The sequence below is a fragment of the Camponotus vicinus genome, unplaced genomic scaffold, assembly GCF_025532165.1.
Source record: "Camponotus vicinus isolate PSW18456_S1 unplaced genomic scaffold, iyCamVici1.0 SCAF_9, whole genome shotgun sequence".
Lineage (NCBI taxonomy): Eukaryota > Metazoa > Arthropoda > Insecta > Hymenoptera > Formicidae > Camponotus > Camponotus vicinus.
The window spans coordinates 14,370,722-14,385,096 of record NW_028141981.1 but is presented as its reverse complement, the minus strand read 5'-3'; the positions used below and the strand labels follow the sequence as shown (position 1 = coordinate 14,385,096).

General features: G+C 31.8%; 3 protein-coding genes across 6 annotated transcripts; 2 read left to right on the top strand and 1 right to left on the bottom strand.

The window, feature by feature from the left end:
- Positions 1–4,266: 4,266 nt before the first annotated feature.
- LOC145976572 (uncharacterized) lies at positions 4,267–10,631 on the bottom strand. Of its 4 annotated transcripts, none has more exons than XM_083107771.1 (7): positions 10,544–10,631; positions 9,418–9,761; positions 8,241–8,390; positions 7,739–7,927; positions 7,058–7,634; positions 5,197–5,485; positions 4,267–4,805 (listed from the first exon to the last, which is right to left on the bottom strand). In XM_083107771.1, the coding sequence occupies exons 6-7, from the start codon at positions 5,483–5,485 to the stop codon at positions 4,402–4,404; spliced, it is 693 nt and encodes a 230-aa protein (XP_082963897.1). In that variant the 5' UTR covers positions 7,058–7,634; positions 7,739–7,927; positions 8,241–8,390; positions 9,418–9,761; positions 10,544–10,631; the 3' UTR covers positions 4,267–4,401. The 4 variants fall into 4 exon arrangements, with proteins under 4 accessions (XP_082963897.1, XP_082963898.1, XP_082963899.1 ...); XM_083107772.1 differs by lacking the exon at positions 10,544–10,631 and having other exon boundaries at positions 7,058–7,256; positions 7,361–7,634; positions 9,418–9,970; XM_083107773.1 differs by lacking the exon at positions 10,544–10,631 and having other exon boundaries at positions 7,058–7,256; positions 7,397–7,634; positions 9,418–9,970.
- LOC145976570 (uncharacterized) lies at positions 7,983–10,009 on the top strand. The gene is made up of 4 exons (XM_083107766.1): positions 7,983–8,020; positions 8,214–8,401; positions 8,761–8,980; positions 9,420–10,009. Exons 1-4 carry the CDS (start codon positions 7,994–7,996, stop codon positions 9,807–9,809), a joined length of 825 nt encoding a protein of 274 aa, XP_082963892.1. The 5' UTR covers positions 7,983–7,993; the 3' UTR covers positions 9,810–10,009.
- Positions 10,632–10,642: 11 nt separating the features above from the next.
- LOC145976557 (uncharacterized) lies at positions 10,643–13,658 on the top strand. The gene is made up of 2 exons (XM_083107745.1): positions 10,643–11,122; positions 11,210–13,658. Exon 2 carries the CDS (start codon positions 11,319–11,321, stop codon positions 12,810–12,812), a length of 1,494 nt encoding a protein of 497 aa, XP_082963871.1. The 5' UTR covers positions 10,643–11,122; positions 11,210–11,318; the 3' UTR covers positions 12,813–13,658.
- Positions 13,659–14,375: the final 717 nt, after the last annotated feature.

The following is a 14,375-nucleotide window of genomic DNA, read 5'->3' as shown; positions in this document are numbered from 1 at the left end:
AGCTAATAAATGAAAAATTATTATAATTTTAAAATGGTAGCAGGTTGCATCTTTGAAGAATAAAATCTGAAATATTAAATTTACGACATATATTCAAAATAAGCATGCACACTTGAAGAGTAATAGACTCCAATCTTTTTAAATTATTTTTTAATAAGGTTCACTTTTGTTTCGTAAAATATCATATATAATTGCTATAAAATAGCAATAATATTTTACTAAAATAAATTGTTAATACAACATTTATCACATTTGCATATAATTTCAAAATAGAAAATATAAAATAAAGTAATATTTTATTATATATTTTTTTAAATTTTGTTATTTACTAATGATTGCGATTTAAATCTTTTAGAAGTATAGAAACTCTACAGAATATCTCTAAAGTAAAATATCTAAAATATCTAAATAATCTAAAGTAAATCTGAAGTATCTAAAGAAAACAAAAAATTTCTAAAACTGTAGTTAATTATAAAATAACATTTAAGTAGTTAAAGAAAATGAAAAATATAGGATATATGTATAATTTAAATTATCATTTATTCAACAATTAATATTTTAATAACACAAATATATAATTGAATCAGATTATAAGCACTTAAATTTTAATAAAAAAAATTTTCTTATAAATTTTATTTATAATAAATTACCAAAATTATCATAATTATGCAGATAAAAACTTTGAAATGAAACATTTTTTAATGTCTAGCATTCATCTCATAAAAAATCTTTTTTATGAAACATGTTCCTGCTTATTAATAATATGTACAAGTATACATTGTTAATCAATTAAATTTTGGTGGACGAGAACATAGAGTTTGCTCTATATATCGATTATGAGTATAATTTAATGTATGTGCAAAATGTATATCACATTTTTGCTAGTTTCACACCTAGAAAAAATGTCAAATATAATTAAATACGCAAAGACATTTTTACAATTTATTATACATTAGACTATAGATATACTGGTAAATAATGGTAGTGTGTGTGATATCAGAACAAATAAAATTCACACAAGCATAACTCTAATTGTAAGAGAAACACAACAAAAGAAATTAACTATAATTAATTATAATTACATTTTAAATATATTCTACTTTATAAATTAAGGATATATATATATATATATATATATATATATATATATATATATATATCGTTAATTTATAGAGTAGAATATATTTAAAATGTAATTATAATTAATTATAGTTAATTTCTTTTGTTGTGTTTCTCTTACAATTAGAGTTATGCTTGTGTGAATTTTATTTGTATAAATTAACATATATATTAAAATATAAAGATATATATATATATATATATATATATATATATATATATATATATATCTTTATATTTTAATATATATGTTAATTTATAGAGTAGAATATTTAAATGTTGACGTTTTTTATCCCATATCGCTCGATGTTATAAGGATATATATATATAAATCATTTAATCAAAATAGATCTCAAGACATTTAAATTCAATATAAAATATATTTTTCAGTATAAAATATATATTTGTATTATAAAATAAATTTAATATGACAATAAATTACAATAAATGACAATAACAATAAATCAAATTAATAATATTCTTTTATGTAACCTGGTATAACTTGTTTCATTTGATCTCTTGGAGTTCATTTCTTTCGATCGCGATGATGTTTGTCACCTTTAAGTCAGTATTATGGATCCGCGCCTTTGGTGTCAAGTGTAACGCCTATCGAACGCAAAAGGCGCCGAAGGATTAATTAAATATGAGTCCACTATAGATACTCTATAGTACTCGCTACGAGCAATTCCTATACATTATTACTAACGTCTATCGTAGACGTAGTTATCATAACCGAGGTCTCATTAAAATAAATCACTATATACAAAAGAAAGTCAAAGTTTTCGCACGTGCGATTAAGTAAAAGTATTAAGAAGATCACATATTCTTAGAAAGAAATCGTAATAATGGAATTATTAAGAGGATTCAATATATTCTTTGTGATATTTGCAGCTGCATACTTATAATCATACAATATGACATAGATTAACGTCCTGCTAATTAAATTCTTACACAATAATATTTTTAAAATTTTCTTGTACAAATTTAAATTTTTATACATAATTTGTTATAAAATAAAAAATATAAAATTAAAAATAGTAAGTAAAATAAAAAAAAATTAGAAAAAATAATAAAATCTTAAAGGAAAGAATGTATCACACATGTAGTGAATTTACTTTAATAAATTCCATCTCTTGAAGCCGAATTGTATCACGTAGATAAACAAAATACGAACTACACTTTATATAATGCATCATACTACACTATGAAATTCGGGTCGGCATAATTTTCGTACAATTACGAATCTGTGTGTCAAATTTGCTTATTTGTACGATTCACAAGCAAAATTTTTCTTCGTCAAAGCAGAACAGTCGCGTTTTTTGCCGAGAGAAAGAAAATCCGTACGTCTACATCGCTAAACGCAAAACGGATACTGAGAGCTGTAATGGCGAAGAGATAGCGATTCGCCGTAACGGGGTTACGATATTGTTTCAGAGCATACGAATTAGACGGATGACATGAGCCTTTTTCTCGGATGACAGAGGGCGAGAACGCGTTCACGTGTTTTCTCGCTTTATTTACGGAACAGCCGTATGGTTGGTGAATGATGGTCGATAACCGGTAGCATCGCGTTTGTTCGCACGATCGCTGATATATCGTGTATAGTTAACCCTCTTAGATAGCAGCTGACGCGGTTATGCTTGTTTATCTTCCCTGTAACTATGGAACTTACTTGCTAAACAATTCATTACCTAAAGCAACTATTAAGCAGGCTGAAATAAAGATAATTTCATCTTCCCTATAGCTTAAATTGCATCAAAGTACGCAAGAATGAAATAATTTATTCACTTGTATTTTTAATTAATAATTAATAAAATAATAAATAATTAATGAAATAATAATTAATATAGTTTTATTAAAGATTAAAATTTTATTACATCGATGTTACTCTCTCATTGAAGAGAACGTAGATGATTTAAGAAATAATCTAGGTTTCTATCAGAGAATCTTTCCCCCCCCGCAATAAATCGCGATCAATCGCGAATAACTGAAAATCGATGGTGATATTTCGGGGTTGATTGAAAAAAATGTAGTCCTCCGATCTATAGACGCAAGTAGATTTATGTATGCTTCCTAACACGAGCCACGCGACGCCTCGGCTAATAATAAGTATTCGCTCGTCAACAATGCATGAGAGAGTCGCTACGTGGAAAACGCGACCTTTTCCTATCGCCTCCATTGGTACACTTTTCCGATCGTAGGAGATGTGACGTTTTTCACCCCACGTCGCTCGATGCGCAAGCACGGGGTGGAGATTCGAGGACACGCGATGGAGTCTCATTGGTGGACGATACCACCCCCAACGTGATAGGGGTTGCTACATGATGACGCAAAAATCTTTGCATTTACGTTTCTTCTCGCATATTTGTATTTTCATTGTTCTGCATTGATCAGAAACTTTTTCCACAAAGGCTACATAGATTTTCTAGTTGTAATATTGATTAAAAGTGATACTTCAGTTTTTCAAGTATCACTATTTACATGATTACTTTTCTTGTCTGTGAAATAAATAAAAGTTATATTATTTTTTTTTAATAAAATTAAGTACTTAATGTTTTTCTCTTTTATGAAATATTATATGGTATATCGTGTACATAATAAAATATCGATATTAATATAAAAAATTATTATTGAATACAAATATATAGTTAAAAGACAAGGCCGTTTGGACAAACTGTAAAATAATTTAAGGCTTTATAAACTACAAAATAATTTAAGGCTTTATAAACTTGCTACCATTAGGTATATAAATGCATAAGTAACTCATTCTTACCTTGTATTATAACTATCTTACGTGTCGGGCAGGTAACTTTGTTACTGCATTAATGATGATGACAATACTTGTTAATTGAACAAGTTCACGCTATGAGTGATAGAATTATTACATTATTCTCAAGATTATTAGGAGATATACATTTTATTAAGAAAAAATTGATTTAGTTTCTTTTTTTCTCTCTTTCACACTCACAGCAACTAAAAATCTTCACATAGAATTTCTACTAATGTAAGAGCAATATAAAGATAAAAAAATTCTAACAGATATACACAGAACAAGAAAGGAAAAAATATAAATGTTTTCATAATATTTATTTTAAAAACAGATAAAGATTTATCAATTCTTAATATATTATATATTTACAGTCGGGCAAGATTAATTATGATTAATAAAATGTCTAGAATATAATTGCACTTATATAATGCGCTATTATTATATTACGAAAATTATGGATACATTAAGTAACGATAAGCGATGAATAATATCATCGAGGCGGAGATGCATTATCACCAGCCATGCGATTTATAGTGCGCATGTATGGTGACCGGCACCGGATACGGTTTCGGCACGTGTACCGGTACAGCCACATGTACCGGATACGGCCGATCCACGTGCACGATCTTCTCGAAGGTGACGGGATATGGTTTAGGCACCGGAACTGGAACGTGTATTGGCCGATCCACCGGAACATGCACCGGTTTCTCAACCGGCACCGCGACCGGCCGATCCACGTGAACGACCTTCTCTATGGTGACAGGATACGGTTTGGGAACCGGCACTGCCACGTGAACGATTTTCTCCACGGCTACGGGAACCGGTATGTGTTTGGTGACTGGCACCGCTATAGGCACCGCGATCGGTTGCGGTACCGGATGCGGTATCGGTTGCGGAAAAGATACTGGTACTGTCGCTGGAAGAAAATAGAAATGTTAATTAATACGTAAATCATTATAATTAAAATGCGTTTTTCATTTAAGTTCCACTTATATAATAAATTAATAGAATTTATTTACTTGTGTTTTTAATTTATTACTCAAATTCTATTAATAAAATTAATGAAATTTGAATAGATTAAAAAACAGGTAAATCAAATCAAAGCTTTGCTCTTCATCGCATGTAAATTTTTCGATAGTAGATAAACGCTTTATTATAAGCTATGTTTTAATTGTTGCATAATTTTATATTAAAATGTTTGTATTTTTCAAAGATTTAATAGATATAAATATTTAACAGATATAATTTAATCGATATAAAGATTTAATAGATATAAATTTAATAGATATAGATATAAATTCATTAACCTATTGGATGTCCAACAGCTATGGCTGGCTGTTCCGGTACGTGTCCCGGTACCGGATGCGCGAGGTCTGGCGCTGGAATTTCATAAACTGGAGGTGCTGGAGCTGATGGAGCCGATGGAATCGATGGCGGACCATACAGCTGTTCCTGTTGCTCGTGCTGAAAACTGTATCCCTGCAAACCGTCCAATTCTCTTTTTTGGTATTTTTTCTCCTCAATAGTTCTCTTCCGTTGTTCTGAATTTCCCCCAGCGGTAACTGCTATACCGCTAGCTAACATTAGCGATATCATCTATGAAAACGTGATAAAGGGACATTAAATAATGAATTTGTGCTTTGCAGAATTTTTTCTTCCCGACAATTACTTTTTAATTTTAAATAAATTTGTTATTCATTTGAAGTCATGTATATTTAATAATTTAATTAAGTTAATTATTCTGAAAATTGTACGTCAAATTTTTTCAGATTCTAATATTACTACAGTTAATACAATTCTGACATATGATTTTTAATTATCAATTATTTTAGTGCCCTTATCAAAGTGTAGATTAAATTTATTTTATATTTGTAGATCGCGCGATATTATAAACAATATAAATAATATAAACAATGCACTATCATTCATCGCAATTCACAAATAATACACAAATCACTGAATAAGAATGCGCTAATTTTTCATCCTCCGTCGTCATCGAATCCAAATGAAAATATTACATCAATTGTACTCGATCTTGATGATAAAAAAAATACAAGAATTCGCGTTAGTACCAGGTGCAGCCTCATGACTGATGATCGCTCGAGTTTCAGTTACTGGTCGCGATGCCGACGAAAAACTGAGTTTGTTTCAGAATTGTGACCCCCATATATATTTATAGGGCATCACCCACGGATGTGAGTCGCATCGTCGGTTGAAAAGACGAGCGATTGTCGCATGCGATTCTATGACCGATACACTTTCGCTGCCGCCCGAATTTGGGTGGCAGCCAAATAGCGATTCAGGACCGCGATTTTCTCTTCTACGTGGTTGAACGGCGCGCATCGAGGAACCCATACATTAACGATGCATTCATATTAGATGACCTTTACGCTTTGTCTTCCCGATCGTTACATAGCCGCGATCGTTCACGATACGTGAGCGCTCAGTTCAATATCGCGTATACACCATTCGGGAATCGATTTCGCGCAAAATGCAACAATACTAGCTTCTGAGACATGCATCAAGAAATAACGCGTTCTATCTAAACTACATCGCGAATTCGGTTTCTTAATACATGTGAAAAAAAGCTCCAGTTGCTAAAAAAAAGCTGAGTTTATAATTAAAGTGTCCAATGTACGGAAAACTAATATAAATATTTTTTAATGAAAAATTCAGAGGAAAAGATTAATAAATAATTAAGGAATTTGACGCATCAACAGAATAAAAGACATGCATTCGCATTCGCTGCTCCAGCAACGGAGATCACACTCGGTCTCCTTCAGACGCGCGCGGGTCCTCTTTCTTTATTCGGTAAACGAGATTGAGACGGGTGCGTTTTCCTCCATGTTCTTCCGCGTTATTTGCGAACTTTCCTAACTTTCATTTTCTAACACCGCCTGATCGTTCCTAATGCCGACCGCGCTACCAGTCATTCATTATTCATCGGCGAGTTCGAGCCAGCAAACGTGTAACATACACACCCAATGACGTTGGTCAAGGTTTGCCAACCACGTATTGCGAATTAGTAGAATGTGCACCAGTGTATGGTGTAACAAAAAAAAAACGGCCGTGTCGAACATGTACGATTCGACAGCATTAACAAGGGAACAATGTTGTCTGCACTCTTATGAGATAATAAAAGAAACGTTTCATAGCGCGTGCTTTTACCGTTTTCCTCCTCTTCCTCTTTCAAACACATGTCATAAACTTTAATTTATCTTCGTCTCTGCTTTCTATATCTTTACATATGCATATTAGCACTTTTCTTCTTATTTAAATGCTTGAAAACACTTCCTGGTTGGAGATACTTTCAGCGAGATGTAGTAGTGCTGATTTACGTTAGTTATATTTTCTTGTTCCACATCATCTCGTAAATAAAATCGTAAATATTATATAGATAAAGATAATAAGCCCTTAATTAACTTAGAATTAATTAATACAGAGAGATTATCAATACGATTGAAACTTAACTGTATTAAAGTAACTTAATTGTATGAAAGTTTTTACAATGTTATCACAACTCTTGTCGCATAACGTAATTCGCTCGTAAAAAATTCCCGAGAGTTTTCTTTTCACTGTACATACACGGAAGTACGATTTGAGCATAATTAAATAGGCATAGAGATATAGGTGAATGATAGTGCTTCGGTCTCGTCGAACGTAATTATGACGTCAGTTGACTGTGAATACGAGCTCGTAATCGAATGGGAAACTGGTGTCGTTCTTGGGAAAAGGCGCACATACCCTAAGAAAAAATTTTGTTAACTTGATTAAACTGTTCAACTAAATTATTATTTTTTTAATTGAAATATTTAAATATTTTTTATATTATTATATTCTTTAAGTAACATTTTTTATCCTTTATTATCCTGTTTTATCCTTTTATTTGCATCCTTCGTTACTTCGAAACATCATCGCAAACTGGATCTACGGACGACTTTCATCACCGGAAGCTTAATTTCGATTTATAAAAGTGAATTCCCGATTTGATCATAGATGGGAACCTGACTTGTTCCTTGATTTGTCAAACAGTCTGATCTGCAAATATAAAAGGCATCCGCTGTAGCGATCTTACGAACAGTTTACTCGCCACGAGAGAGAGCAATGTCGAAGATTCTTATAAGTTGTTCGGTATCTCTTCATTTAATTATTTTTAATTAAGATTATCATTGTAAAATCTGTATGCATAGAATATTTAATTTCTAAAAAAAATTTTCTTTGACTTTTTCTGACTTATTTATTACTTATTTAGGCATTGGATATAATTGATGATCTATTTAAATGTTAAGCAAATTTCTTTCTTTATTATTATCGCGTATTTTAGCTGTTCCTGATATTAGTATGCACTTACGTGCTCGCATCAGTTCCGGAAGATGCTAAGCAGAAACGGGGCATCATCGGTAATGATAAATCGATCGGTCTATCGAGTCCTTACGGACATGGACATCCGTGGTCGATCGATCATACTCCATGGAAAGGACTCAAACTACCTGAGGTTAATCTATATGCAGGGTAAAAATATTAATATATAAAAAATATGTATAATACATTTAATACGAGAATAATAAGTAATGGTTTGTGTAATTTGAATAAAAATCGACTTATAATAGTACAGTAAATACGCATGTTCCTTTATAACATTCTAATTAAATTATTATTATCATTTGAACTAAAAAGCATTATAGAAAACTCGAAAGTTAATATATATTTTCCATAAAATTCATTTTTATTTATTGCAAATTATATATAAGACGCTCTGTAATTCTTATTTAATGTTTCCTAAAAATCATACGATAACAATAGCGATCACAATAGTGTGTCGACAATTGATTGTTGTATTTATTAATATTTTTTATTGATTTTATTAATAGATTGCATTTGGCAGAAGCGCTTTCAACTTATGACAAAAATAACATCGCTTCGACACACGAAATTCTGAAAACCTTTCCAGTATATATAACTAAGCACGTGGTCGTGGAAAAACCGGTGCCAGTTCCAGAACCAGTGATCATAGAAAAACCATATCATGTGCCGATACCAATTGAGAAGATCATTCATAAGCCAGTTCTTATCCCGATACCGGTGCCACAGGTAACGTATATTTAACATAACTATTTTTTACTTTTATTGATACACGAAATTATATTATTAACGATGGATCAATTAATTATTCTTTTTAAATAAAAAAATTATAAAGACAATTATTTGTCAAAATCTTTTTATATTCGACGTTTTACATTTAATGTTTCTATATTTAACGTTATAAAAATATATTAATAATTGTGCATATTAATTTTAAACATATTAAAATATATTTATATATAAATGAAAACTCTAACAGAGAGAAAATAAACTCATAAAAAAATTGTTCGATTTTAATTACTTTTAATTACACAACTCGATGCAATCAAAGAAAAATCATCTATCTAGATTTGATTAAAAATATAATATAAAGCTTTTTTTTTATCAAAAACGCAATCGTCCAAATCGTATATTTCGATCGATCAGAGATTATTTTCCACACGCACAGGCAGTGCCGATTCCAGTGAAGGAACCGATCGTGGTGCCAGTGCATCAGCCGTATCCGATCCCGGTGAAACAATCGGTGCCAGTGCCGGTTCCGGTACCAGTTCCGGTTCCGATTCATCCGATCCCGCCGCCGCTTCCGCTGATCCCGGCCGGCGGGCTTCCTGGTGGCATCTATGCGCGCGATCACGTACCCGATCATCTTCACGTCCCGCTTTACCATCCGCCGTCAAACGCTCCGCACTTGGATCACAGCATCGCCGCGCTTCCCCGTGGCTTGGGTCACGGGCTTGGCCACGTGTTGACGGACGGCCACGGTTACGAATACGATGCCCATGCCGACCATCTTGTCCACCAGCACGATCACAAAAAAAGAAAGACTGACAAGAACTGAGGGGCGAGTGGGGGCGGAGAGGAAAAAAGAAAACGCTTTCGTTTATGTAGTTAAGAAAATAAATTTTGACAGAAGAGAGGAACGGATTAAGTTCACGTATATCCCGAGGTTAAAGATTCTTTATAATGTTGACCGAAAAAAATAATTCTTTGAAAGGAATTATTTTTTTAATATTTAAGCTTTTGTAAAAATATGAAGATGTTGGATAATATACGAATTATTTATATAAGAACTATATGTGTGTGTATGACATCATTTTCTTGAGGAACATTTATTTAAAAATTAAGAGTTTTTAAGAGAATTAGATATTTTTTGTTAATCCTTTTTGTCTTTTTTAAATAAATAAATTTCAAAGAAATATCGAGATGATAGTGCTTTTTAATGATGACATTTTAAAATATAACCACACGTGCATCTATTGTTATTTAAATATATCTTTTTAATGAAAAGCGCTTCTTTTTCGATAATAACGCGATCGAATAGAAAACACGTAATTTTAAGGTAATAAATTCATATAAATTATTCACAATCCATGTATTGTATACATTGCTATTATAATTTAAATTCGATACAAAGAGTATCGAATTTAAATTATAATCGCAATACGGACAATACGAATCTTTAAAGAAACGCTTATACATGGCGACTATAAAAAAAGTACTCTCTTTTTTTGGGACCTAGAGAGACCAATATATATAAATAAATTTCGTTTTAAAACTTAAAATTATAATTACAAATTTTATCTTGTAGTTTATAAAAATCATCACTGAATATTAGAGAAACTCGAACTAGAAAAATCACACATGATATTTTTACTCCCTTTACTTTACTTTCAACTAAAACAAAAAGACAAGCACACGCTTTCGAGCCATTATCGGTCCAGGTGTTTAAAGGGAGAAGGAGAAGCGCAAGATACATCGGATTTTTTCTCTCATATTTAAAATTTATCACTTTTTTTCAAGCTCTTTTCACTTCTTGAAGAAAGGAGAAGGATTACAGTGATAAAAGTGACAGTGCGGCGAATGAAATCCTATCAATCTTTTTCTCTCTCGTCTCGAGAAACAGCTGATCCAATTTTATCGAGAAGAGAAACGCTCATGTTCTCCCGAATCACATCCGGTAAACGATTAACATTAATACATTAAACGTTTTCCTACGTTTTATCATGCTACTAAAGACAATATAATTGTAACCATTGTCTTGGAAAAAAATTTGGATTCCGAGAAAAATCAATGTCAGGGGTTGATGCAATATGATTACTCGTCGCGAAAAGTGACAGGACTTTTGTCGGCACGCGGCTAATTACAGCTTCAGTGAGTATATTTTCTTGATTTTTATAAAATCATCTGCGAATCTCGCATGAAAACTCATTTTTCTAACATTTGTTGCCTGATTAACAGGATATGCTAAGGCGTCAGGTTATGTTACGACTGGAATCGTAAACACACATGTATACTCAGTCACAATGACCATATAATACAATATTAAGGCGACTCAAAGACTGACGAGATGTTGAAGTTGGACGAAATGGAATGTAAGAACGTGTCCAAGAAAGCAAGGAAAAATTTAGAGGACAAGAAAAGTAAGTGTCACAAGAAGAATAAGCATACCACTAACAGTGGACGCAAGTTGAGAAGCAGCATGGAGCAGCATGCTCTGTGTAAGGAAGAACCTCAGGAAGAGGAGACATCGATAGAACTGTTGTATCTCACAAAGGATTCTATAGACTCTAATGTCTCCTGTAAATTGGAAGTGGAGCCGTCTGTGTCCAATGAGAACAATTATATCCTGGTACCTCCGTTGGAGAGTCTGAAAGATGCAGGAGTTAGTATGGAGGAATTATTGGAACAGAGTATGCATAAGATCTCTAAAAATCAAAAGAATAATAGGTGGAAACACAGTTACAAGATGATATTCTTGCGAAAGTGTTTGGCCAATGGTAGTCAGTCAACAGGGGATGAAATCAATCAGAGCACATCTTCTGAAAACCATGAACGTATCCCTAAGATGGAAGATTTCACATACGAAAATTCCGGAAAAATTAAAAGGGACCAAAAATGGACGAGGAAATTGAATCCTCTGTCTCTGCATTATACGGATAAAAATAGACCTTATTTAAAATGCTCAGCGTGCGGCGCAACCTTCTTCAGCCCGAATACGTACCAAAGGCATCTAATCTCCCACATTCACGAAACAACGGAGAGTTACATGTGCAATTTTTGTAATTATACAAACACGGAACTCGGAATGTTATTTGCTCACTTGACCAAGCATCAAAATCAATGTGAATCCTGCAATGAGAATCTGTTGCGCAAGGATAATTATGAAAAGCATCAACGCTCAAGCAGTTCGTTGGAGTTCACGCTGAAGCGCGATCATCACGGAATGTTCGTCTGCGCGGTTTGCGAATTAGTGTTCGATCTCTCGGCTCAACTGGAAAAACACTGGTTCAAACATACCTGCAAGAGACGAAAATCCTATCAGTGTAACGAATGTAGCGGTATGTATGAGAATATGGAGACCTTGAAGAATCATATATGCTTGAAGTGTCCCATTTGCGGTGAAGTTTACGAGAGTCTGCACAGATTAAAAACACACACAAGGTGGACGAAGCATAATCTAAAGTGTCCGATCTGCTCCTACGAATTTGTTCTTTCTATGGACCACAAGAAGCATATGGCCCTACACAGAAAGGTTTACCAGCCCATGAAGGATTATATGCACTGTTTGCGCGCGGCTGACGGCAAGACGTTTCAATGCAATCTCTGCGATAAGATATTTTACGCTTTACCTGCCCTTTTTACGCACCTTACGGAAGAGCATGATGTGGGAAACGTGAAAACGGAAGAGGCAATGGAAGATGATAATTATGAACTGAAGGGAGACGCTATTAATATCGTTGTAGTTCCTGATTTTAAAGATACCGTTGATTGTAACTATTTCGACAATTGTGATGACATGGATTCTTTACAACAGGACACCGATCTCTACGATCCATCATAAAATATGATAGAGAGAGAATATCGATCCGCTTGAACTTAAATTGTAAAAATAAAAGCAACATATTTCTCCTGAGAATTGTTGGTGCTTTTGCTATCGACCAATTTCTCAAGGATTTTCATAATATTGATATTCAAATCGGATTACCAAATGAAAAACTGATACAATTGTAAGTGCCGTTTACAAATTATAGATATGTAACTTATGTATAAAATGCTATTTTTAAAGATGTATTATTTGCTTCAAAGTTTTGATATCAATTTATACAAAATGTTAATTTTACACAGATCGTATATCTTTCTCTTTTTTGTTAAGCAAAATATATTGATGAGAGGATAATTAGACACATATATTTTAGCAATCTCAAAGTAGATGTTAATGAAATAGCCATGAAGCATTCGGAGTAACAGATATCTTCTAATGAAATAACGTGTGTTGCTCTACATTGATGCATAATTAAAGTTTCATATTATGTAAAGTTCTCTAAAGTAAAGAAGTCTAGCATATAGACTTTGATTAATAAAATATTCAATACATACTTTATAGATAAAATATGTGTAGCATTTTTATTGATCAAAGTTATACATTTGCATTTACAATTAGATAATTTTACATATAACAGTTTTTAATATGCATCAGTATGAGAATTCAAATTCGTTACACGTTATTGTCGAAAAATTTAGAAACACAGCTTCAATAAATTATTAATATTAGATCAATAAATAATTATTGATATTGTCTTAATCCACTTTGTAAATTTTGGAGACAAAGTTATAAAATTAATTTTAAAAATTAATTTTACCAACTCTTTGAAAATTTACTTTTCTTCGGCCAATAATTCATTAGATAGATTTCATTAGAATTTTATATTTTTACATGTATAGAAATTTTTATTTATAGAGTTTTATATATATATAAAATATATATAATTGATAAAATAAAATATATATAAAATATATATAATATATATAATTAAAAATTTTAATAGATGTAAAAATATAAAATTCTAATGAAATCTATCTGAAAATAAAAGTTTTTTTTTTAAATAAGTCAAATTTTTAGGAATAAAGTATATAACACATAAAAATTTGAAACTTATTTTAAAAAATCTTTTATTTTCTGTGTTTCTAAATTTTCTGATAGTAGTGTCTTTATAAACTCTAAATACAGAATGTTTTAAATTTGTTCGTAAATACATTCCGCTATCACACGTATGTTCTTTTTATGCCAAGATTACTCGCTCGAAAAATTTACATCACAGATGTAATTAATTTTCTTATATTTCTCCATAAAAAGATATATTGATCACATTAGGAAAGGGAAGTTAAATCTCATCATATATGTTATGTAATCATATATGTCAAGTGATATATATATATATGTTTATGTAACATCTTTTTTCATGATTATGTTGGAATATATTTAAAAAAGCGATATATTTCGCGAGCTATCAGTCCTGCTGTAGCCTGATTATAGCATCTCGCTACAATATTAATATTGTTAATTTTAATTCGTGAAGTTTGGTATTTCTCTTTGAGAATTCTATGCTCGTAATGGTTTACGCAG

Bases quoted from the DNA above. Each gene is read 5' to 3' on its own strand.
- LOC145976572 (XM_083107770.1), bottom strand. The intron at 4,806-5,196 runs GTTAATGAATTT...ATTTTCTTCCAG, and splicing joins AGCTGTTGGACATCCAATAG to CGACAGTACCAGTATCTTTT.
- LOC145976557 (XM_083107745.1), top strand. From the start codon at position 11,319: ATGTTGAAGTTGGACGAAATGGAATGTAAGAACGTGTCCAAGAAAGCA.
- LOC145976570 (XM_083107766.1), top strand. From the start codon at position 7,994: ATGTCGAAGATTCTTATAAGTTGTTCG. The intron at 8,021-8,213 runs GTATCTCTTCAT...CGCGTATTTTAG, and splicing joins AGATTCTTATAAGTTGTTCG to CTGTTCCTGATATTAGTATG. The intron at 8,402-8,760 runs GTAAAAATATTA...TTTTATTAATAG, and splicing joins GAGGTTAATCTATATGCAGG to ATTGCATTTGGCAGAAGCGC.